The sequence below is a fragment of the Nycticebus coucang genome, chromosome 14, assembly GCF_027406575.1.
Source record: "Nycticebus coucang isolate mNycCou1 chromosome 14, mNycCou1.pri, whole genome shotgun sequence".
In the NCBI taxonomy this organism is placed as follows: Eukaryota; Metazoa; Chordata; class Mammalia; order Primates; family Lorisidae; genus Nycticebus; species Nycticebus coucang.
Window position 1 is genome coordinate 81,273,885 of NC_069793.1, and position 26,842 is coordinate 81,300,726.

Genomic DNA, 26,842 nt, shown 5'->3' on the forward strand with positions numbered 1-26,842 from the left:
TTGAAACTGTGGAAAGGGAGAATGGGTGTTGGCGCAAATCAGTACTTGATGCCAGTTATTTTGGCTATTGTTTAGTATTTCCTATAAATCTTTTCTGAAAATGCATCCAGACGTTGTAAAATGTCTATTTGTAAGAAACTCTCTCACAAAGCACTGCGAGGCACTTTATATACATTAACTCATTTAATACAGCAATGCTAGGAGATAGACACAATTATTTGCAAACGGGGGCACTGAAGCACAAACTCTGCCACACTTGTACAGCAGACTAGTGGGAGAATTAAGTACAGCTGGAAAGAACTACAATAAAATTGTAAACAAGTACAAAACAATTAGCTATCATCTGTACTCCTTAGATACTATTCAGCAGAAAGAACTGTCTTACTTCAGGACTTGAATTCGGGATCCAACATTTACATCTATGTAAACATTTGCAACTGGTCACTATGAACCTCAATTTCCTCGCCTCTAAGACCGATCTTACAATACCTTGCCGGGGTTTTGTAAAGAGGTTGCGAAGTGGTGGTAGTAAAAGCGCACTGTTATTCTCTAAAAATAACACAACGTGGGGCGGCGCCTGTGGCTCAGCAGGTAGGGCGCCGGCCCCATATGCCGAGGGTGGCGGGTTCAAACCCAGCCCCGGCCAAACTGCAACCAAAAAATAGCCGGGCGTTGTGGCGGGCGCCTGTAGTCCCAGCTACTTGGGAGGCTGAGTCAAGAGAATCCAAGCCCAAGGATTTGGAGGTTGCTGTGAGCTGTGTGACGCCAGGCACTCTACCGAGGGCGATAAGGTGAGACTCTGTCTCTACAAAAAAAATAACACAACGTTAGAAACATCCCCCAGCCTCTTACTTGGAAACTTGGGATCAGCCCCATTCCCGGAAACTGGCGCAGGGCCCTCTGGGACTTGTAGTCTCGTACTGGTGCTGGGCCCGCCTTTCTCCCGTAGTTGTAAGCCCCGGAAGTACTCGTCACTCGAGAGGCGCGCTGGTTAGGAAGGGAGGGTCAGAGGTCGTAGGGGCAGAAGGCGTTCCTGCCGCTGGCCCAGTCGCTATGTAGTGAAGGGGCGACGTTCTCCCTCAAGTTCTGGAAGGCTCGTAGGCTTGATTAGGGCAGTAACCTCGCGACTCATTGTCGCAGGCTTCGGGTCCCTGTCGGCTGGACAGAGCCGGTGCCGCCGCCGCCATGTTTGGCTGTTTGGTGGCGGGGAGGCTGGTGAGCGTGGGGCTGGGTGGTGTCAGGAAGGGGTCAGGTTACTGGGGGCAAAAACCCTGGGGGAAGGGAGGGTGTGCCGGTGCTAGGAGTGGAGGAAACCCTCTCATTGTCTGTTTTTTGGTTGAATGTGTGAGGATTGAGCGTGGGACGCTGGGGTGCTTTCATTTGCCTAACTGTTCAGATTTCTTTGAATAGTAGTCGCGGTAAAAGAGGCCATTGTGCTGTGCATTTTGTACTGGCCTGAGTGCTATGCAAGCGTTTTGTCAATTACTTGCTATTTCAGCCTCTGTGTAGTGCTTATTTAAAACCTCAAACAGTTTCCATAACTCGTGAGATGGTCATTTTAATTTTTACTTCTCAGTTGAGGAACTTAAGTTCAGTCGGCAGGATACTCTCCTAACCTCAACATGAACTAGAAGTAAATTTGGGATGTGAATCTAGTCTGTAGCAAACTATTTGTCAGAGATTAAGGTGCGCAGACAGTGCATATCTGCTCAGTCTCTTTAGAAAGACCTTAGTAAAATATGCATAACAGCTGAAAGTTGGCTGATAGAAACGCCTGAAACTTATTTGTGGAGCTAATCTGAGATGACTAGAGAAGGGCGCGGGCAATGTGTTTCCTTATTGGTCGAAGGAGATAATCTACTTTAGGTCATTAGAATTAAATGAGGTCTGCGCCTGGATTGTTGAAGAATAATGTGCAGGGCGAATCTTGTTTGCTTCCTTAGTAACCATTCACACATCTACTTTCAGACCTGATAGTTTCACCTGGCATTCTTTTTCTTTCTGCTTTGTTAAAGGGTGCAGCCCCTTTGTTGATTTTTTTTTTTTTTTGCCTGTCAACTTTTGATAATGTGTTCTGTTCTGTACCCAGTTCGAAGAAACCAGAAGGATAAATTGCAAACGACTAGCCTCAAAGTTTATTGACTGTCTCTGAATGACTGGGAGGTGATAGTGGTAATTAGTAATCCTGGAGAAATAATTTTGGGTTGCCTCTGCTCTTGACAGAGAAAGTGAAAAGATAAGCGTGTGACTCAGATGAGTGACTGTTATTAATGAGTGACGTTAAAAGGGTTTGTGTTTTGTTAAGAATAAAAAGAATCCATTCATCTCTCCTGTTGTCTACTAATTGGAAAGGAAATTTAGTTGTAGCAATACCTGTGTCTGTTTACCGAACTGTTGACTTCTATAATGGACATCCAATAAAGGTTCTTTCCAGACGAGATTTATTGGGGGTGTTTGGCTCTTTGATTCTGGAGCGTTAGAACAAACTAATCAAAATGAAGGCCAGATAAACCTCGCAACATTTCAAAATTTAACTATATTCTGTTAACGGTAAAATCCATTTATCTAAAGTTAAGAACCCCGTTTCTATTCCTTGAAATTTTTTCTTAAAGAGGTACCATTTTTCTTAAAAGTCAAGGATTAGGATGTCAAAGTACAAATTTCAGGAATGGCGCCTGTTTAGAATTAACACTTAAATATTTATTTTGACTGATAGTTATTTTGAGACTGAAGACTACCATAGTGTTCCATGATTTTAAGGTTACGTTCATGCCAAAGCCTGATGGAACGTAATTTAATACTAACGCAGGCCATTTGGTTTATGTTTATGTACTTCCTTTGTTTTATTCTTTATACTTAAACGGGAGGGGGGATTAAATTGGGTTAGAAAACTTTTTTTTTGTTTTTTTTTTCGTAGAGACAGAGTCTCACTTTATGGCCCTCGGTAGAGTGCCGTGGCCTCACCCAGCTCACAGCAACCTCCAACTCCCGGGCCTAAGCGATTCTCTTGCCTCAGCCTCCCGAGTAGCTGGGACTACAGGCGCCCGCCACAACGCCCGGCTATTTTTTGGTTGCAGTTTGGCTGGGGCCGGGTTTGAACCTGCCACTCCGGCGCCTTACCATCTGAGCCACAGGCGCCGCCCAGGTCAGAAAACTTTTAAAGAGGGAATCAGAACTTTAAAAACACACACTTGTATTTCAGGATTTAAATTAGAGTAGATAACACATAGAATAAATTATAAAGCAGTATATATTTTTCTTAAGATTCTTTGTACTAATAGATAGGATATTATAGAGGGAAAGGTAAGCATTTTAGTAACAATCAAAAAATATTAGGAACAGGAAATAATTTGCATTCTAGACAGTAAGAATTGACCATTTAGTTTTCAACAATAGTAGTAGTAACTTAGATTTGGTGTTTGGAGAGGAAAGTGGCAACAGCAATTAATAAACAAAACCCCAAATCCTTATGTATGAGAAATTTTTGACAGCCTGTCTGAGTGCCCTCAGAATTAATTTTTTTGCTAAGGAGATGAAATGGTAATTATCAGTTTTTTCTGTGAAAGAGTTTTTTCTATGGAAGTAGACTTCTAAATGGCAAACTAAGATCTCATGTTATAAATTGATTAGTTCTAGCACAGAAAATTATATTATGAATCAAGAGGAAACTTACAAATTCTCGCATACAAAATGTAAGGTAGAATTTTTTTTTTTTTAAACAGAGTCTCATGCTGTCACCCTGGGTAGAGTGCTGTGGTGTCACAGCTCACAGCATCCTCAAACTCTTGGGCTTAAGCAATTCTCTTGCCTCAGCCTCCCAAGTAGCTGGGACTATAGGCGCCTGCCACAATGCCCAGCTATTTTTTTTTTTTTTTGGCAGGCCTGGGCTGGATTTGAACCTGCCAGCTCTGGTGTATGTGGCTGGCACCCTAACTGCTGAGCTACAGGCGCCAAGCCTGTATGGTAGAATTTTTTACATTTTTATGTACAGTTGATCCTCATTTTTCCCAGTAGTTATGTTCCATAAAATTTCTGCACATTGAAGTGGTGGATATTGAATAATTGCCCCTAATGGGACTTCAGGGTTAGGTTCCTGTGAGCCTATAGTTAACAGGATTTTTGATCAACTTACTACAAGCTTGTTTTATGTGTTTCTGTTTAAAGATAATTCAGTATGTGTTGATGCTTTGTTAACATTCAAATCATGGCCATCAGCACTATAACTCATGCCTGAACAAAACTTAATCTACCACACGGATTTTCTTTGTAAGACAAATCATATCCTTCTTGCATTTAGGAACACTAGCCAGCACTTGAGCTTGGTGATTTTAAACAGCAAAGTCATCAACCAAAAAGACAACAATGCAAATAAATGTGGTATTAAATAGACTGAAAAGGATACTTGTTCCCAGTATGAGGGGTGAAACAGGAAGGCATAGCACAGCCTTGTTTCACCTCCGTCAACTCAGATTTTTTGCTACTTTGCCCAGAGTGTTTATAAATGACCACAAGTGCAGCAAGCATTGATTTGGGGTTACAAATAAGTTTTAGTGAGGTGATTTCAAAAATAAGAAATTTGCAAGTGAGGAAGATTGCTTATCTATTTTAATAATGTGGTTCTTTACCTATAAACTGGAGTGTAAGAGCTTGGTGGTGAACAACTTTTTATTTTTACAGCATTCTGAAGCTGTCTTTACCCTTTGTGGAGGGTACCTCCGAAATGGTTTAGTTATATTTTTACAAGATTGCATTCGTTAAATTAACATTCAAGGATTAAATATGTATTTTTAGATTCTTTATTAAAATTAACACTTTTTGGTATATTTGATAGTTTTATAATTAGAGTTTCAAGTTAACTCATCATTATACTTTGTATAATGACTGTAATGAACTATGCTAGTAACATAGCTTATATCAATACTGTAAGAGTTATAGAAACTCATCAAACTATTAAACTAAGACGAGTTTCTTATTTTCTAGGTGCAAACAGCTGCACAGCAAGTGGCAGAGGATAAATTTGTTTTTGACTTGCCTGATTATGAAAATATCAACCATGTTGTGGTTTTTATGCTGGGAACAATCCCATTTCCTGAGGGAATGGGAGGATCTGTCTACTTTTCCTATCCTGATTCAAATGGAATGCCAGTATGGCAACTCCTAGGATTTGTCACCAATGGGAAACCAAGTGCCATCTTCAAAATTTCAGGTCTTAAATCTGGTAAGAATAATATATTAAAATAATTTTATAATTAATCAGACTTTTTTCTTTAATAGCATTCATGGAATATGGCTTTTTTTAATTCTATTTTTCTAGTTGTCAAAGTAATAACGTTATTTAAAAAGGAGAAGATATAGGAACATTTGAAAAAGAGTAAGCAAGAAACTTGCCTGGCTTTTCCCTCCCACCCTCTGGCCCTGGAGAGAACTACTTGCTGTTCTCTATACCTTTGTAGAGGGATTTTTTTTTTTTTTCTGAATTAGTGGATGTTTTAGTAAATAATGAGAGGAATATTCTCATTTTTAATTTGCACATCTATGTTTTAAATGAGAATATAACTCAGGTTTGTGTAGGAAATGAGAGTGCTTCTTTTATTAAGATTTTTGAACTCAGTTGTGTGTGTGGTGGCCCATGGTTGTAATTCCAACTACTTGGGAGGCCGAGGCAGAAAGATGGCTTAAGCCAGGAGTTTGAGGTTACAGTGAGCTATGATTGTGCCACTGTACTCTAGCCTGGGCTACAAAGCTAGATACTATTGCATAAAAAAACAAAAAAAAAAAACAAGGAGGCTTGGTGCCTGTGGCTCAAGTGGCTAAGGCGCCCGTCACATACACCTGAACTGGCAGGTTCGAATTCAGCCTAGGCCCACCAAATAACAATGACGGCCACAACCAAAAAATAGCTGGGTGTTGTGGCGGGTGTCTGTAGTCCCAGCTACTTGGGAGGTGGAGGCAGGAGAATCGCTTTAGCCCAGGAGTTGGAGGTTGCTGTGAGCTGTGATTCTACAGCACTCTACTCAAGATGACATAGTGAGATTCTGTCTCAAAAAAAGAAGAAAAGAAAAAAAGATAGTGATTAAGTTCTTGCCTCAGATTACTCGTATTCTTACAGAGAAAGGTCTGTAGAACAGTAATCAGAGGTGAATAGTAATAGTGAATGTTTATACAAAGTGCTGAGGGAGAATAGAAAAGATAGTAATTAACTCTTTATGGGAGACTTGAGTAAAAGAGTTAACAAGTTTGAGCTCATGGACATTTATAGAACCCTGCAACTAATAATTAGATTATACATTTTTTAAGTACATAGGAAATTTATGAAATTTACCACATACCAGGTTATGAAATAAGTTGCAACAAATGGTAGGTAATTAATTCGCAGTCCCCAATGTAGTGTTATTACAAACCAAAAGATAAAACATTGTCGTGTTTGGAAACTAAAAAAGATTTTTCAGTAATTCATGGGTCAAAGAAGAAATGATTATGGAAATTAACCTCTAGAAATCAAAACAACATATCAAACCTTTTTTTGGTGAAATCATTATAGCCAATAGATTTTTTTTCTTTTATTGCTACATAGTGCTTTACATGTTTATTGGGTATATGTGAGTGTTTTACATGCGTAGAATGTGTAATGATCAAGTCAGGGTATTTAGGGTATATATCACCTTGAGTATTTAATCATTTATTTGTTGGTAACATTTCAAGGCCTCTCTTCTAGCTACTTTGAAATATACACTATATTCTTGCTAACTGTATTTACCCTGGCCTGTTATTGAATATTAGTATTTATTTCTTCCAACAGTACGCTTGTATTCATTTACCAACCTTACTTTGTTTTTGCACCCTTCCTGGATATCTGTTGTTCTATTCTCTATCTCCATGTGATCCAGTTTTGAGACTTTTTTTTTTTTTTTGAGACAGAGTCTCACTTTGTCACCCCCGGTGAAGTGCTGTGGCATTGTAGCTCATAGCAACCTCAGACTCTTGGGTTCCAATGATTCTTTTGCCTCAGCCTCCCAAGTAGCTGGGACCACAGGCACCAGCCACAGTACCTGGCTATTTTTAGACACAGGCTCTGACTTTTTGCTCAGGCTGATCTGGAACTTCTGAGCTCAGGGGATCCGCCTGCCTTGGCCTCCTAGAGTGCTGGGATTGCAGGCGTGAGCCACCGAGTAGAACATACTTTATTTATTTGCTAGCTGTGAAGTAAATACTTTTTATTTTTTCCGTAGACTAGGTTTCCAAACGATCACAGTGTTAAGGTTAATAAGATGCTGGAAAAACTTGTAGCCAAAGAATATTATAACAAAATCTCAGTGATATATCAAATGCAAATTTACTGAGATGTCAAGAGAATGTATTTGTAGTTACGTGGCTAACAATAAGACATTACAGTAACCAAGTCCATAAAACTAGAAAAAAAGCACTGTATAACAAAAGGCCTTTGATAAACTACTAAATGAGCATATATTATAGACACATGACTTTTATATCTTAAGCAGCTTATAGCACCAACATGTTGGCAGGACTAGCAGAGGGATAGGGTCACTAGACCAAAGCATGTGAGGACAGGATGGCATCCCAGCCATCACCTGCTTCTTATTTTAAAAGATTTTTTTTTATAGAAAATTCAAGTATATACAGAGGCAGATCAAATGGAATATTGAACTTCATTTTGCTCATCACCCAGCTTCAAAAATGACTGACTCATGGATGTTATTTTATTTAGATTCCCATTCACTTCTCTTCATATTATTTGAAAGCAGATTCCAGAATCATAACATGTAATGATCAATCATATTAATTATTAATATATGTAGATATATTAATGTGTCCTTAAAAGATGAAGTCCTGCTGGACATGGTAGCATGTACCTGTAGTCCCAGGAGGCTGAGGCGGGAGAATTGCTTGAGGCCAGGAGTTCAAGGCTGTAGTGTGTTATAATTGTGCCTATGAATAGCTACTGTACTCCAGCCTGGCAACATTGTGAGACTCTCTCTTTTTGGTGGGGGGAGGGAGGAGACAGTTTCACTATGGTCCAGGCTAGAGTGCCATGGCGTCAGCTTAGCTCACAGCAACCTCAAACTCCTGGGTTCAAGCAATCTTGTTTCGTTCAGCCTCCCAAGTAGCTAGGACTATAGGTGCCTGCCACAAAAGCCAGCTATTGTTTTTTTCTTTTCTTTTTTTTAATTTTTTCCCCTGCCTTTTCTTTTCTTTCTTTTTTTTTTTTTTTTATTGTTGGGGATTCATTGAGGGTACAATAAGCCAGGTTACACTGATTGCAATTGTTAGGTAAAATCCCTCTTGCAATCATGTCTTGCCCCCATAAAGTGTGACACACACCAAGGCCCCACCCCCATCCCTCCGTCCCTCTTTCTGCTTCCCCCCCCATAACCTTAATTGTCATTAATTGTCCTCATATCAAAATTGAGTACATAGGATTCATGCTTCTCCATTCTTGTGATGCTTTACTAAGAATAATGTCTTCCACTTCCATCCAGGTGAATACGAAGGATGTAAAGTCTCCATTTTTTTTAATGGCTGAATAGTATTCCATGGTATACATATACCACAGCTTGTTAATCCATTCCTGGGTTGGTGGGCATTTAGGCTGTTTCCACATTTTGGCGATTGTAAATTGAGCTGCAGTAAACAGTCTAGTACAAGTGTCCTTATGATAAAAGGATTTCTTTCCTTCTGGGTAGATGCCCAGTAATGGGATTGCAGGATCAAATGGGAGGTCTAGCTTGAGTGCTTTGAGGTTTCTCCATACTTCCTTCCAGAAAGGTTGTACTAGCTTGCAGTCCCACCAGCAGTGTAAAAGTGTTCCCTTCTCTCCACATCCATGCCAGCATCTGCAGTTTTGAGATTTTGTGATGTGGGCCATTCTCACTGGGGTTAGATGATATCTCAGGGTTGTTTTGATTTGCATTTCTCTAATATATAGAGATGATGAACATTTTTCATGTGTTTGTTAGCCATTCGTCTGTCGTCTTTAGAGAAAGTTCTATTCATGTCTCTTGCCCATTGATGTAAGGGATTGTTGGCTTTTTTCATGTGGATTAATTTGAGTTCTCTATAGATCCTAGTTATCAAGCTTTTGTCTGATTGAAAATATGCAAATATCCTTTCCCATTGTGTAGGTTGTCTCTTTGCTTTGGTTATTGTCTCCTTAGCTGTACAGAAGCTTTTCAGTTTAATGAAGTCCCATTTGTTTATTTTTGTTGTTGTTGCAATTGCCATGGCAGTCTTCTTCATGAAGTCTTTCCCCAGGCCAATATCTTCCAGTGTTTTTCCTATGCTTTCTTGGAGGATTTTTATTGTTTCATGCCTTAAATTTAAGTCCTTTATACATCTTGAATCAATTTTTGTGAGTGGGGAAAGGTGTGAGTCCAGTTTCAGTCTTTTACATGTAGACATCCAGTTCTCCCAACACCATTTATTGAACAGGGAGTCTTTCCCCCAAGGTATGTTCTTGTTTGGTTTATCAAAGATTAGGTGGTTGTAAAATGTTAGTTTCATTTCATGGTTTTCAATTCGATTCCAAGTGTCTATGTCTCTGTTTTTGTGCCAGTACCATGCTGTCTTGACCACTATGGCTTTGTAGTACAGACTAAAATCTCGTATGCTGATGCCCCCAGCTTTATTTTTATTACTAAGAACTGCCTTAGCTATACGGGGTTTTTTCCGGTTCCATACAAAACGCAGAATCATTTTTTCCAAATCTTGAAAGTACGATGTTGGTATTTTGATAGGAATGGCATTGAATAGGTAGATTGCTTTGGGAAGTATAGACATTTTAACAATGTTGATTCTTCCCATCTATGAGCATGGTATGTTCTTCCATTTGTTAATATCCTCTGCTATTTCCTTTCTGAGGATTTCATAGTTTTCTTTATAGAGGTCCTTCACCTCCTTCGTTAGGTATATTCCTAGGTATTTCATTTTCTTTGAAACTATGGTGAAGGGAGTTGTGTCCTTAATTAGCTTCTCATCTTGACTGTTATTGGTGTACACAAAGGCTACTGACTTGTGGACATTGATTTTATATCCTGAAACATTACTGTATTTTTTGATGACTTCTAGGAGTCTTGTGGTTGAGTCCTTGGGGTTCTCTAAGTATAAGATCATGTCGTCAGCAAAGAGGGAGAGTTTGACCTCCTCTGCTCCCATTTGGATTCCCTTTATTTCCTTGTCTTGCCTAATTGTATTGGCTAGAACTTCCAGCACTACGTTGAACAGTAAAGGTGACAGAGGACAACCTTGTCTGGTTCCAGTTCTAAGAGGAAAAGCTTTCAGTTTTACTCCATTCAGTAAATATTGGCTGTGGGTTTGTCATAGATAGCTTCAATCAGTTTTAGAAATGTGCCACCTATGGCTATACTCTTCAGTGTTCTAATTAAAAAAGGATGCTGGATTTTATCAAATGCTTTTTCTGCGTCTATTGAGAGGATCATGTGATCTTTATTTTTGCCTCTGTTAATATGGTGGATAACGTTTATAGACTTCCGTATGTTAAACCAGCCTTGCATCCCTGGGATGAAGCCTAGTTGATCATGATGAATGACTTTTTTGATGATAAGCTGTAATCTATTGGCTAGGATTTTGTTGAGAATTTTTGCGTCTATATTCATGAGTGAGATTGGTCTGAAATTCTCCTTTTTGTTTGGGTCTTTTCCTGGTTTTGGTATCAGGGTGATGTTTGCTTCATAGAATGTGTTGGGGAAGATTCCTTCTTCCTCAATTTTTTGGAATAATTTCTGCAGTAGAGGAATAAGCTCTTCCTTGAAGGTTTGATAGAATTCTGGTGTGAAGCCATCTGGACCAGGGCATTTTTTGGTTGGAAGATTTTTTATTGTTTCTTTGATCTCAGTGCTTGAAATTGGTCTGTTCAGGAGCTCTATTTCTTCCTGGCTGAGTCTAGGGAGAGGGTGTGATTCCAAATATTGATCCATTTCTTTCACATTGTCAAATTTCTGGGCATAGAGTTTCTGGTAGTTTTCAGAGATGATCTCTTGTATCTCTGTGGGATCAGTTGTTATTTCCCCTTTATCATTTCTGATTGAGGTTACTAGAGGTTTTACTTTTCTATTCCTCGTTAGTCTGGCCAATGGTTTATCTATTTTATTTATTTTTTTAAAAAACCAACTTCTTGTTTCATTAATTTTCTGAATGATTCTTTTGTTTTCAATTTCATTGATCTCTGATTTGATTTTGGATATTTCTTTTCTTCTACTGAGTTTAGGCTTTGATTGTTCTTCTTTTTCCAATTCCATAGGATCTCTTGTGAGATTGTTGATGTGCTCTCTTTCTGTTTTTCGAATGTAGGCATCTAAAGCGATGAATTTTCCTCTCAAAAGTGCTTTTGCAGTATCCCACAGGTTTTGGTAGCTTGTGTCTTCATTGTTGTTATGCTCAAGGAAGTTAATGATTTCCTGTTTTATTTCTTCCTGCACCCATCTGTTATTCAACAGAAGATTGTTTAATTTCCATGCCTTTGGGTGGGGTCGAGCATTTTTGTTAGAGTTGAGTTCCACCTTTAGTGCCTTATGTTCTGAGAAGATACAAGGTAAAATTTCAATTCTTTTGGTTCTGTTGATATTTGTTTTGTGTCCCAGGATATGATCAATTTTGGAGAATGTTCCATGGGGTGATGAGAAGAATGTATATTCTTTATCTTTGGGATGGAGTGTTCTATATGCGTCTATGAAGCACAGTTGTTCTAGGGTCTCATTTAAATCTCTTATATCCTTGTTTAATTTCTGTTTAGACGATCTGTCCAGCTCTGTAAGAGGAGTGTTAAGGTCCCCTGTTATTATGGTATTATCAGAGATCATATTGCTCAGACTGAGTAATGTCTGTTTCAAGAATCTGGGAGCATTTAAATTGGGTGCATAGATATTCAGAACTGAAATGTCTTCTTGTTGTATTTTTCCCTTGACCAATATAAAGTGACCATCTTTGTCTTTTTTGACTTTAGTTGCTTTAAATCCACATGTATCTGAAAATAAGATTGCAACTCCTCTTTTCTTCTGAATTCCATTTGCCTGAAAAATTGTCTTCCAACCCTTGACTCGGAGCTTGAATTTGTCTTTTGAAGCCAGGTGTGTTTCTTGCAGACAGCAAATGGATGGCTTGTGTTTTTTAATCCAGTCAACCAATCTATGTCTCTTCAGTGGGGAATTCAAGCCGTTAACATTTATTGAGATAATTGATAAGTGTGGTAGTATTCCATTCGTCTTATTTTGTGAGAGTCCATTGCTTAGTTTTATCTTTTGCATCAGTGTGGAGGTTAGGTTCTGTCCTTTGATTTCTGAGTTCTTACTTTGCTGCTGATCCATTGTGGTGGTCAGTGTGCAGAACAGGTTGAAGTATTTCCTGTAGAGCTAGTCTTGTTGTGGCCAATTTCCTCAATGTTTGTATATCCGTAAATGATTTGATTTCTCCGTCAATTTTTAAGCTTAGCTTAGCAGGGTACAGAATTCTGGGCTGGAAATTGTTCTGTTTAAGTAGATTAAAGGTAGACGACCATTGTCTTCTTGCTTGGAAAGTTTCATTAGAGAAGTCTGCGGTCACTCTGATGGATTTGCCCCTATAAGTCAACTGGCGCTTACTCCTGGCAGCTTGCAGAATCTTTTCTTTTGTCTTGACTTTGGACAGGTTCATCCCAATGTGTCTTGGAGAAGCTCGGTTAGAGTTGAGGCGACCTGGGGTCCGATATCCCTCTGAAAGCAGTGTGTCAGAATCTTTGGTGATATTTTGCAAATTTTCTTTTATAATATTCTCTAGTATGGCTTCCATTCCTCTGGGGCATTCTTCTTCCCCTTCTGGAGTTCCTATAACTCGTATGTTGGAACGCTTCATAAAGTCCCATAATTCTGACAGTGAACGTTCTGCTTTCTCTCTCTTCTTTTCTGCCTCTTTTACTATCGGAGTTATCTCAAGAACTTTGTCTTCTACCTCTGAAATTCTTTCTTCTGTATGGTCTAACCTGTTGCGGATACTTTCCATTGCGTCTTTAAGGTCCCTAATTGACTGTTTCCGTTCCTTCAGCTCTGCTATATCCATTTTATATTCTTCATATCGTTCATCTCTTATTTGATTCTGTTTTTGGATTTCCTTTTGGTTATTTTCCACTTTATTAGCAGTTTCCTTCATTGTTTCCATCATTTCTTTCATTGTTTTCAACATGTGTATTCTAAATTCCCTTTCTGTCATTCCTAACATTTCTTTATAGGTGGAATCCTCTGCAGTAGGTACCTCATGGTCCCTTGGTGGGGTTGTTCTGGACTGGTTCTTCATGTTGCCTGGAGTTTTCTGCTGATTCTTCCTCATGAGTGATTTCTTTTATCTGTTTCCTTGCCCTAATTTTCCTTTCACTTCCTCTTGCTCTTTAAGTTCTCGTGCCTGTGGAAGTTGCGGCGGGTTTAGATGCCTTGAACACTCGCGACCACTTGCCGGTTTTCCACTGTTTTAGTCCTCCTCCTGGGGTCCAGAAGTCTCTCGCTGACTCCTTGTATCCTCTCAGGGGTGATGATAGGCAGATCCCACCAGCCAGAGATGCCTGGAGTCCTATCTCCCCCGACTCACGGTGCCCAGATGCAAGGAAGCTATTACTCGGCTGCCATCTTGCTCCGCCTCCTACATCAATAAGTTTTGATATGTTGATAAGCCTGTGAAACTATCACCACAGTTGAGGTGATGTTATATGCCTGTTTGTTTCCCTACTATAGGCAACTACTGATCTACTTTCTGTCATTGTAAAATTGTTTGTATTGCCTTTCAGTCCTTTGGCTAAGATCAAGTGTAAAATTGTTCGCATTTTCTAGAGTTTTATACAAATGAAACCATAGAAGATATACTCTCTTTTTGCCTGGCTTCTTTTACTCAGAATAATTATTTAGAGTTGTCCATGTTGTGGCATCTACCAGTAGTTCATTTCTTTTAATTGCTGGGCAGTATTCCAGATGTTTAGCCATTTTCCTGTCGGTGGACATTTGGGTTGTTTTGGTTCATAAAAACTGCTGTGAACATTTGTATATATATCTTTGTATGGGCATATGTTTTTATTTCACAGGAGTAGAATGATTGGCTCATATGGTACTTGAATATTTTATTTCTTTTTTTTCTTCACCTATATTTCAGTATTAAGATATTTTACTTTTTTTTTTAAGGTTTGTTTGTTTATTTATTTATTTTGAGCAGAGCCTCAAGCTGTCACCCTGGGTAGAGTGTTATGGCATCACAGCTCATAGCAACCTCCAGCTCCTGGGCCTCAGTGATTCTCTTGCCTCGGCCTCCCAAGTAGCTGGGACTACAGGCGCCCACCACAATGCCTGGCTAGTTTTTGGTTGTAGTTGTCGTTGTTTGGCAGGCCTGGTCTGGATTTGAACCTGCCAGTTCTGGTGTATGTGGCTGGCACCTTAGCCACTTGAGCTGCAGGCGCTGAAATAGATATTTTACTTAAGAAATTGCCAAACTATTTCCCAACGTGGTTGTTCTGTTTTACATTTCATCGAGCAGTATATTAAAGTTCCAGTTCATGTTCTTATCAACACTTGGTATGGTCAGTTTTAGCCATTCTAATAGGTGTATAAACCACTATACACCTTTCCCATTGTGGTTTTAATTTGTATTTCCCTAATGACCACTGATACACAGCACCTTTTCATGTCCTTATTTGCTATTTATATATCTTCCTTGGTTAGTGTCTGTTTAAATCTTTTGCCTCTGTTTTTCATCAGGTTTTCTTATTATTGAGTTTTGAGGGTTCTGTATATAGTATTCTCAATACAAATTCTTTATCAGATAAATGTGATTAAAAAATTTTTTTTTCCAGTCTTTAGCTGTTTTTTTCTCTTAATGGTGTCTTTTATGGAGCAGAAATTTTTAATTTTGGTGGAGTCCAATTTTTCAGTTCTTTTCTGGATTATGCTTTTGATGTTGTGACTAAGAATTCTTTGCCTTACCCAAGGTTACAAATATTTTTTTTTTCTTAGAAGTTATGTAGTTTTTGATTTTACATTTATATTTGTGTTCAATTTGAATTAAATTTTATATTAATGGAAGGTATCTGTTGAAATTCTGTTTTTTCTTGGCAAGTAGATATTCAGTGGTTTTAATTTGCATTGATACTGATATTTAATTGGCATCTACTTGGCAGTAGATACTTCATTTGTTGGAAAGACAAAGTTACAATCACATTTGTCTATATCCATCATCAAGTATGTTCACTTGATATTCACTTGAGAGTTCTCAACTGCTTTTTTTTAAAGTAAAATATATGCATATGTGAATATTTATGCATTGATTTTATTTTTATTTATTTATTTATTTTTTATTGTTGGGGATTCATTGAGGGTATAATAAGCCAGATTACACTGTATGCATTGATTTTAAGAGGAAAGAAATGGAAATAGATACTTTAGCAGTTTTTTAATAATAAAACATTGGTTGGAAAACATGATGGAGAGATTAAATGGATACTGGTAAATATTTATAATAATAGCAATATAAGAGGAGAAGCAACTGATTTGGGGGAAGGGAGAGATGATGTTATTGGTATGGATTTAAGGAGTTTGTGGGACGTGATAGCAGTCCCTTAAATATAAAGTTGTTTAATTATAGCAGTTGGTAGTAGCCAGTTAATTTAGTAGGCTTACTTTGTATCCGGATTATATTGCATTTAAGGTGAATATTAAAATATTGGTCACCATCCAGCAGACAAGGACACATTAGTTGTTTTTGAAAACATACCAACTAGTCAGTTTAATTGTCCTCACCTTACTCTTACTTCACCACAGCTTTGCCAACATTTCGAGTTTGGAATGGGTCATAACATTGCTTTTTCCTTTATAATCAACACTATATTCCCTGTAGGAGATGCTCTGGGAATAATGAAATGTACTTTCTCCTGTTCTTCTTGCATTTGCTTTGCCTGTCTTTTCTTTTCTCTTGTGACATATAAGAGGTTGGAGGGGCACTCTCGGACCATAAGAACCCAGACATACATTTCCTTATTGTGTTATTTCATCCAGTCTGGAGAAAATTCAGCAGTCAAAAATAAGTTAATCTAATTATTGTAACCAGAACTTAATAGTTTCTCAGTGAGATACATTTTCTTTTGTGGAATTAGATAAAACAGTCTAAAACCCTGTCCCAGAATGATACTTGATTAAGGGGAAAATGGATTTATTTTAATTATGATAATAAGACTGGTTCTTTTGTTCTCTAGATATTTATTTATTTATTTATTTTGAGACAGAGTTTCACTATGTTGCCCTCGGTAGAATGCCGTGGCATCATAGGTCACAGCAACGCTCAAACTCTTGGGCTTAAGCGATTCTCTTGCCTCAGCCTCCCGAGTAGCTGGGACTCCCGAGCACCTGCCACAACGCCTGGCTATTTTTTGTTATTGTTGTCATTGATTAGGTAGGCCTGGTCCAGGTTCGAACCCTCCTGCCTCGGTGCTTGTGGCCAACGTCCTAATCACTGAGCTCTATGGGCACCGAGCCTGGATTTTTATTTATTTATTTTTTTTAAGAGACCGAGTCTTACTTTGTCGCCCTCAGTAGAGTGCTGTGGCATCACAGCTCATAGCAACCTCCAGCTCTTGGGCTTAGATAATTCTCTTGCCTCAGCCTCCTGAGTAGCTGGGACTATAGGTGCCTGCCACAACGCCTGGCTATTTTTCGTTGTAGTTTGGCCGGGGCCGGGTTCGAACCTGCCCCTCCCTATATGGGGCTAGTGCCCTACCCACTGAGCCACAGGTGCTGCCCCCCTGACCGCACCCACCTCCCCACCCCCCAGCCTGGATTTTTATTTTTTATTTATTTATTTTTTTTTTTCAGCCTGGATTTTTAAAACATAGTTTCTGAAGCCTGGTGCGGTGGCTCACGCCTTGTAATCCTGTCACTCTGGGTGGCTGAGGCAGGTGGATTGCCTGAGCTCAGGACTCCATCTCTAAAAATATAGCTGGGTGTTGTGGTGAGTGCCTATAGTCCCAGCTACCAGGGAGGCTGAGGCAAGTGAATCACTTTGAGCTCAAGAATTTGAGGTTGGTGTGAGCTATGATTCCATGGCACTTTACTGAGGGTTACAGAGTGAGACTATCTCAAAACAAACAAAAAAACTTTCTCATCATTTTCATTTGCATGGCTATTGGCAGTTTTATCTACGCAAACAGATTTTCAAGGTAATATTTATGATGGTAAAGCATAATTCTATATTAGAGAAAATTAAAGTAACTTAAAATAATGTTTATTACCAGTTCTTTGCTAGTAGTTTGAAAAAGCACTATGAAATGTTTAATGTATTGAAATTCTCAATTTTAAAGATTAGACTTAGTATTGATAGTAGGAAATGGTGTTGTATTAAAATGAGTAGACTTGTGATGGATTTACATTTTCAACCTTTGGGTGCTCTTTCAAGCCTATGGGTTTAAGTTTGATTATATTGGGCATACCTGGTTAAATAGAACATCAGGGTGGGGAAGAGACTTGCTGTGGTAATTTCAGACACTTGTGATTGAACTGAGAGTTTACTTAACAAATCTAGCAGAATTTTGTAGGTACCAGAGGGGAGAAAGTTATTCAAGTGAAGTGAATTTCATGTTAGAACTTTGGGTGATGCAGTGCATGCTATCTGAGTGAAGGGCACATTTACAGCTCTTCACTTTGGACTAAGTCTGTACAAAAACAAAGTGTGTGCACAAAACATGTGTTCTTCTGAAATTAAAAAAAAGAAATCCGGGGAGTATTCATGGTTCTGTACTGGATAATGTGAATGGATTTGTTTTTTTCTTTTTTGAGACAGAGTTTCATTATGTTACCCTTGGTAGAGTGCTGTTGCGTTACAGCTCACAACAATGTCCAACTCTTGGGCTTAAGTGATTCTCTAGCCTCAGCCTCCCGAGTAGCTGAGGCTACAGGTGCCCGCCACAACGCCCGGCTATTTTTTTTTTTTTTTGTAGAGACAGAGTCTCACTTTATGGCCCTCTGTAGAGTGCTGTGGCCTCACACAGCTCACAGCAACCTCCAACTCCTGGGCCTAAGCGATTCTCCTGCCTCAGCCTTCCGAGCAGCCGGGACCACAGGCGCCCGCCACAACGCCCGGCCATCTCTTGGTTGCATTTTGGCCGGGTCGGGCCTGAACCCGCCACCCTCGGCACATGGGGCCGGCGCCCTACCGGCTGAGCCACAGGCGCCGCCCAACGCCCGGCTATTTTTTGTTGTAGTAGTCATTGTTGTTTAGTAGGCCCGGGCCGGGTTCGAACCCCTCAGCCTCAGTGTATGTGGCTGGCGCCCTACAGCACCAAGCCGTGAACAGATTTCTTAATTTCACACACACAGAACAGTTTTGGTGGTGAATGGTTAAGAGAGTTCTATTGGGAGCATTGTATTGGTAGGGGATCTTGAAACCATTGCTGTGAGTTTTTGTTTGTTTTGCTTGAAAACTGATTCTTTGTGATTCTCGGGATCTGAAAAGGAGTTTTATAATAAATACATTTTTACTCTGTTTTTGGAACAATCCACAGGTAATGTTTAAAAACTAACATAGGACTAAATTTGCAAATATAAAATGAAGTTTTTGATAGTAAGAAATTTCTGTGTCTTTTTTTATGAACATGGGCTATGCAAATCCTTCAATAAGAATAAAACAGGCTTGGTGCCTGTAGCTCAAGCGGCTAGGGTGCCAGCAACATATACCTGGTGGGTTTGAATCCAGCCTGGGCCTGCCAAACAATGATGACAACTACAACCAAAAAATAGCCAGGCGTTATGGCGGGTGCCTGTAATCCCAGCTACTTGGGAGGCTGAGGCAAGAGAATCGCTTAAGCCCAGGGGTTAGAGGTTGGTATGAGCTGTGCCCTCACAGCACTCTACCCAGGGCGACAGCTTGAGGTGCTGTCTCAGAAAAAAAAAAAAAGAATAAAACAGCACTTGCTTAGGAGATAAGATTAGGTAGTTGGGAAACGTGGAAAGTTTTAAATCAGTTCCTTACAATTTTATCTTTAGATGAGCGGTTCTCAACCTGACCCACAGGAAGTTTATTAAAGGGTTGTGACATTAGGAAGGTTGAGAACCACTGCTTTAGATGCTATTTTTGGTTTTCATAAGGTGGATATGTTTAACTGGAGTTCTCTGTAAAGATAACTTTTTGCTTTATAGGAAGTATACATAGACTCAAGTTAGTACATACAAGGGAATAGTAACAACATTAATTATTTTTATGAAACTTCTGTTAAAAAGGTAGGAAGCAGGGCGGCGCCTGTGGCTTAAAGGAGTGAGCCGGAGGTGGCGGGTTCAAACCCAGACACCTCCGGGTTCAAACCCATGCCGGAGGTGGCGGGTTCAAACCCAGCCCGGCCAAAATCTGCAAAAAAATAAAAATAAAGGTAGGAAGCTGTAGGTACTATAGTATATGTGCTATAGGTCTTTTCTCTACAAGCTTGGGAAATTATTCTAGGCATTTCCATTAAATAAATTATAGAAGAAAAAAGTATCTGCTTATGTAGTGAAACTTTGTTGTGTATCTCATTCCTCAGGTAATTATTGAACATCTACTCAATGCCTACTCTCAGGATCTGTATATCTGTGTGCGAAGGTTAAAATACACTCTCAGAGGAGACAGAATTATGAGCTGTGATAAATGAGACTGTCTCTATGGAAAATTGGAAGTTTATTCTCCCTTAGGTGGGATTTGGATGAGTTGGAAGTGGAAGGATGTGCATTGCATTTGGAGATGATCAAAGTCATAAAAGTAGCATGTAGTCCCCTTCAAGTGGCAGTGAGGAAGAGACAGGATGGCATGATAGGTTCCTGTTGGGGGGGGTAAGAGATGAGGTTTTTAAGATAAAGTATATCTGTTGTATGGATGGCTATGCTATGTGGGGTTTAAATTTTTTCTGGTAGGCAAGTGTTTGAGCAAGAGAATGGGATATTAAACCCAGATGCGATGGTGTGTACTGGTAGTCCCAGCTTCTTGAAGCCTGAGGTGGGGGGATTTCTTGAGCCAAAGTGTTCAAGACCGGCCTTAGCAGCATAGTGAGACTCTAAACAGACAAAACAGAAAAACCCCAAAATGTTTTAGGAAAATAATAGTCTGGGATGCCTTAGAGAATCTTACTGAGGTTAGAGAAACCACTTAGGCAGATTTTATGACTGAAGGATGAATGAAAGGGCAGTAGATACTGAATGTTTGCAATGTGCAATGCACTATACTAGGCTTTTGCACATATATTTAATCTTTAACGACAACCTTTAGAGGTTGGTATCAGAGAGTTTAGTTATTTTTTGTTCAAAGACTGCTAACTTTTAGGTGGTATGTATAGATCTCCTTTCAAACAGTTTTGCGTTATATAGCAATACCATACTTTATTTAACTACTCTACTATTGATGAAAATTTGGGTTTCTATTTTTTTGTTATTTTCCTAGCAATAAGTATTATGACACATATCTTTGTGGATATTTTCTAGCACTATGTTCTTGTAGAAAACACTCCTAAAAGTGGAACTGGATTCCTGGATTAAAATAGCCTTGAAAATAAATGGTTTAGGAGGCCTATGGTAGGGTAGGGTACTGAATGTGGATAATGGATCACGAATGTCATGGTGCTCCTGTGAGAATCTAACGCCACTGCTGTTGTGACAGGAAGTGGAACTCAAGTGGTGATAAGGGGGATGGGCTTTAAATACAAGTGAAGTTTTTCTTGCTTGCAGCTCCCTCCTGTATGGTGTGTTCCTAACAGGCCGTGGACCAGTGCTGATCTGTAGCCAGGGGGCTGGGGACCTCAGCATTTCATGATTGGATCCAGGTTATGGGGAGAATTTTCTCAATAGACAACTTCTTTAATTTTCTCTATGAAGACTTTTGACTAGTCCATAGCCTGCTTTTCTGATGTGTGTCCATTTTTATTAACACAAAAAATACCTGTAATAGAAATCACATATACCTAAGTATTTCTTTCTAGTTTCATATTAGTACTATCACAGTGCTTTTTGAAAAATTTTTTTTTAAAATGTCTTAGCAGAATTCTGAAAGTGGTATCTAGCCTAAGTTGTATCTTTAAATTGTAAGGTACATAGACAACTTGACAGTCCTTTCAGCATTCAGGTAGAGGGTCAGCTGAATACTGGTTTCCAGTTCTAACAACTTAACCATTAAAACCTGTAACAACTGTGAATAATGAGATGCTATGTAATGCTAACTTTAAGAAGTTTTGGTCCACTATATATCAAGAACATGAGTACAATCTTTATTTATTTGAGATAGTCTCACTATGTCACCCCTGATACAGTGCCATGGTGTCACATCTCACAGCAACCTCCAACTCTTGGGCTTAAGTGATTCTCTTGCCTCAGCCTCCCAAGTAGCTGGGAATACAGGTGCCTGTCACAACGCCAGGCTATTTTTCTGTTGCAGTTGTCATTGTTGCTTAGCTGGCCTGCGCTGGGTTCAAACCCGCCAGCCTCGGTGTATGTGACTGACACCGTAGCTACTGTGTTATGGGCACCAAGCAGTAGAACATGAGTACAATCTTTTAAGTTAAGGTTTAAGAATTTGATTCTGAATTTGGAAGGGAAAAGCAGTTTCTCTTACCAAAACTAGTGACTGAAAAAAAATTATATATATTTATGCATGTTTATATGCATTTGTCTGTCAAAAGCAAATATTTGTATAGTTCATATGCTATTTGAAAAGTTCGTTTAAGCCACACCCACATACTCCCACATACTCTTTCATACACGCAAAGTTCAATTTAAACCCTTCCTTTTCTCTGTAGGTTAACTATTTGTAAAGTGTTTCAAGAGACAATGAGGAAATGGCTCAATGCCTCAGTCAGGGAGAATTCCAGTGACATCTACAGTGGACAATTATATGGAGAATGGGAAACAGAAGAGGCCGAGATTGCAAGAGCAGGTGGGGGAGTAGGACATTAGGTCAGAAATAATGAAAACACTTTATGTAGAGCTTTATAAATACTTTTTATTGTATCTTTAGCACTTTAGTATGTGATTATACTTAATAGAAGAATAAGAAATTGTTGTTCGAATTACCTGTAGCATAAGAAAGAGGGAATACGTGTACGTATTTATGTGAACGAGTAATATTGGTAGAGCTTTATAGAATACTCCTGTTATGAGAAAAGGCTAATGTTTTACGTTTCAGGCCTTCAGAGTGAGACCTTATAATGGGGCTTTATTTTATTTTGGGCAAGGCTTCACTGTGAGGTACTGTTAGTTTGGAACGAGAATATGTTAGGGATTTAAACTAACTTAATGTTGAAAAAATTTTTTAAGATGGAGAACTAAATAATAGTGCAAAGAATTTCTTGCACTCTTTCCCCACATTCATCAGTTTTTGCCACATTTTATTTGTCATTCTCTGGAGAAAGAGTAAGAGAGATACACATATACATACAAGGTCAGTTGCTTAGCTTGTCTTTGTATTTAATAACAGTGGCATTATAAATAGCCATAAGAGAAGGCTTAGCACCAAAGAATACTTTTTTTTTCTGACTGAGCTTGTATAATCACATTGCTTTAGATCATGTATTAGCTGAGGAGGGAGGTGTATATTGGTGCAAACACACTTGCTGTGTGTTCATAAATACTTCTCCTGAAGTAGAAATTCAATGAGGGAAAATTAGAAAAGAAGCCACTTGGCTACACCAAATCTCTAAAGAAGAACCAGGATTTAATTTTTTTTCATGATGTTTTTAGTTAACTCCCAAATGGAATAGGTTCCTTCAAAGAATACTTTTTAACAAATATTTATTATTTATTTATTTATTTATTTTTTGAGACAGAGTCTCATTATGTCGCACTCGGTAGAGTGCTGTGGCATCACAGCTCACAGCAACCTCCAACCCTTGGGTTTAAGCGATTCTGTAGCCTCAGCCTCCCAAGTAGCTGGGACTATAGGTGCCTGCCCCAGGGCCCAGCTATTTTTTTTGTTGCAGTTGCTTAGCTGGCTTGGGCCGAGTTTGAACCCGCCACCCTCTGTATGTATGTGGCTGGTGCTATAAGCACTGTGCTATGGGCGCCGAGCCACAAAGATTTTTTTCCTAGAAGTTACATAGTTTTTGATTTTACATTTATATTTGTGTTCAATTTGAATTAAATTGTATATCAATGGAAGGTATCTATTGAAGGTATCTATATTTTGGTTGCAGTTGTCATTGTTATTTAGCAGGCCTGGGCCAGGTTCGAACACGCCAGCCTCGGTATATGTGGCCGACGCCCTACTCACTGAGCTATGGGTGCCACGCCTTTAACAAATATTTAAATTACAATTTTTATAAAACATGATTTGAATTTTTTTCTTTATAATTCTGTTCTTTTCCTTTAGGACTTGTTGCCGTATTTTAATATCACTGCTTTCAGCTTTCTCTAATAAGGCCTCATGGTCTCTATTTCATCCAGCTCAGTTGCCATGAAGAAATTTTTAAACTAATTCTAATTTTCATTTTAAAATAGGGTTAATCTTGTCAAGGAGATTAGAAAGCTCAACAAAACCAAAATGCTACTATTAAGTAGAGCTAGTGAACCAGAATGGGAATTTCTTTTTTTTTCTTTTTGGAGACAGAATCTCACTTTCTTGCCCTTGGTAGAGTGCTATGGTGTCATAGCTCACAGCAAGCTCAAACTCTTGGGCTCAAACAATTCTCTTGTCTCAGCCTCCCAAGTAGCTGGGACTACAGGAGCCCACCACAATGGCTGGTTATTTTTAGAGATGAGGTCTCGCTCTTGCTTAGGCTGGTCTTGAATTCCTGAGTTCAAGCAATCTGCCTGCCTCTGCCTCCTAGAATGCTGGGTTTACAGGCATAAGCCACCTTGGGAATTTCTTTCTTTTTTTTTTTTTTTTTTGTCTTCATTCTTGCTTTTATTGCTTTTTAAAAAAGTTTTAGATTCTAATTTCTAAAGATATCGGAGATAAGGAGAGGATGGAAAATGTCTTCTCTCTTTTCAGTCTTGATCTATTTATAGAAAGGTTATCAGCTATATCGCGGCAGCTATAGATATAATAAAAGGTCATTTCATTATAACACAGTTGAACAGAGTGGTACAGTAGTTCTCAAGCACAGGTGATTTTTCTCTTCTCCTCACCTTGGGAATTTCTTACTCTGTCATTTCTTTGACTTACTTTCTTTTTTTTTTTAGGCAGAGTCTCACTATGTTGCCCACTAGAGTGCTGTGGTATCACAGCTCACAGCAACCTTCAACTCTTGGCGTTTAAGTGATTCTCTTGTCTTAGCCTCCCAAGTAGCTGGGACTACCGGCGCCGCCACCACACCTGGCTATTTTTTGGTTATAGTTGTCATTGTTGTTTGGCAGGCCTGGGCTGAGTTCGAACCCTCCAGCTGTGGTGTATGTAGCCAGCACCCTAGCTGCTGAGCTACAGATGCTGAGCCTGAATTGCTTTCTTGAGTGTTTCCTTGTTAAGTAAGTAATGAAAAAAATCAATTAATGGTTTATACCTTAGAATTTGCTATAAACAGGTAGGATAATGAACTGGAGTACACCTCAACTTTGGAGCTTAGTAGACCTGTTTGGAATCTCAGTGATTCTCGTTAGTGGGTATGTAATTTTGACCAAGATATTTAACCGTAGAAGAGAAGTCAGGTAAAATGGAGATAATACCTACATTATAAGTGTTTTTGTGAGCATTGGAGATAATGTATGTGAAATGTGTAATAGTACTTGCACAAGTTGCAGCTTAATTAATGGTTATTATGTTTTTATAAAATCATAGAATGTTAGCACTAGAAGGGATTATTCGAAATTACCCAGATAATGAGGCCAGTTCAGAACAATTAATTGACTTTTACTGCCCATGTAATTTTAGGTTTATCAAGCTATTAATGGAAGTGAAGCAAAGATGTTTCAGAAACATATATTTAATTCATAAATTTTTATATCTAGTAGTAAGAATGCTTTTAAGCAGACATAATGAAAGTGTTTTTATGTAACTTTGTATCATATGTCATCATATTAAAATGCTATTGCCTACTGAATTACAATAACTTTTCTTTAGTCCTCATCCCTTACTGCTATGCACATTTACAGCTTAACCAGTATACTTTAATTGTTTTTGCATTTCTTTTTTTAAAAATTATTTTTAAATTATTTTTTATTAAATCATAATTTTGTACATTGATGCATTTATGGGGTTCAGGGTATTGCTTTAGTATGCAATGTGAAATATTTACATTGAACTAAGTAACACATCCATCACAGTTATACTCATTTCTTAATAGTTTTGAAATGTACCATTGCATCATGCACATTAGGTGCAATACCCTCCCTCCTTCCATATCCCCCCTCCCCTCCGCACCCCACTCTCTTCCCTTATACTTTCTGGACTATAGTTATGTTTTGCCATTCACATGAGTGTGTGGTGGTTATATATTGGTTTCATAGTAGTATTGAGTACCTTGGATACTTTTTTTCCACTCTTGAGATACTTTAGTAAGAAGAATATGTTCCAGCTCCATCCAGGTAAACATAAAAGATGTGAAGTCTCCTTTTTTATGGCTGCATAGTATTCCATGGTGTACATATACCACAATTTGTTAATCCCTTTATGGGTCGATGGGCACTTGGGCTGTTTCCATGTCCTGGCTATTATGAATTGGGCTACAATAAACATTCTGGTGCAAATTCTTTGTTGTAAAATAATTTTTGATCATCTGGGTATATACCTAGTAGAGGAATTGCAGAATCGAATGGTGGGTCTACTTTTAGTCCCTTGAGTATTCTCCAAATGACTTTCCAAAAAGGTCGTATTAGCTTGCATTCCCACCAGCAGTGTAGAAGCCTTCCCTTCTCTCTGCATCCACGCCAACATCTGTAGTTTTGGGATTTTGTGATGTGGGCCAATCTTATTGGAGTTAGATGATATCTCAAAGTGGTTTTGATTTGCATTCTCTGATTAAGGATGATGAGCATTTTTCCATGTATTTGTAGGCCATGCGCCTGTCTTCATCAGAGAAGTTTCTATTCAGGTCTCTTGCCCACATAGAAATGGGGTTATTTATTCGTTTCTTATTGATTAGTTTGAGTTCTCTGTAGATTCTAGTTATCAGACCTTTGTCTGAAGCATAACCTGCAAAAATCTTCTCCCATTCTGAAGGTTGTCTGTTTGCTTTACTTACTGTGCTCTTGGCTATGTAAAAGCTTTTTAGTTTGATCAGATCCCAGCTAGTATACTTTTAGTTTTTTTTGTTTTTTGTTTTTCCCTTGAGATAGAGTCTTAAGCTGTCACCCTGGATAGAATGTTATCATAGCTCATAGCAACCTCCAACTCAGGCTCAAGCAATCCTCTCGCCTCAATTTTTCTATTTTTAGTTAGAGACATGGCGGTCTTGCTTTTACTCAGGCTGGTCTCGAGCTCATGAGCTCAAGCAGTCCACCCACCTTGGCCTCTCAGAGTGCTAGGATTATAGGCGTGAGCCACCACATCTGGCCCTTACTTTTAGTTTTTTTTTTTTTTTTTACTTTTAAATTTTAGAAGGATTGATATTTCGTGAGTTTTATTCTTTTGTAGAGATCTTCCAAAGAGCAGAGACTACACTTACTTACATATTTTTTATAGAATAAAGCTCATTTCTTCTTGAAATTACCACATGGGTCCACTGGATCATTTTATAAATCTGAGAGGTATTTGGGGATATTAGTGGTCTTATTTTTTTCTATGTCTTGAAACTTTTTTTATGTCATTCAGGAAATTCTCAACTGTGTTTTATAAGAAAGGCACTAAGATAATTAAAAAAAAGGAAGATTGATGGAATCACTGGGAACAGAGGTGGTAAACTTTTTGTAAAGGGTCAAATAGTAAATAT

At 38.7% G+C, this 26,842-nt stretch overlaps 1 protein-coding gene across 1 annotated transcript in view; it reads left to right on the plus strand.

Annotated features, from left to right (window-relative positions):
• Window positions 1–980: 980 nt before the first annotated feature.
• The window catches only part of HIKESHI (heat shock protein nuclear import factor hikeshi), a 42,530-nt gene continuing 16,668 nt past the window's right edge, over window positions 981–26,842 (plus strand). Inside the window, exons 1-2 of the mRNA XM_053562007.1 lie at window positions 981–1,215; window positions 4,981–5,218. Of these exons, the coding sequence (XP_053417982.1) occupies window positions 1,186–1,215; window positions 4,981–5,218 (268 nt within the window). The 5' untranslated portion in view covers window positions 981–1,185. The remainder of the gene's footprint in view (window positions 1,216–4,980; window positions 5,219–26,842) is intronic.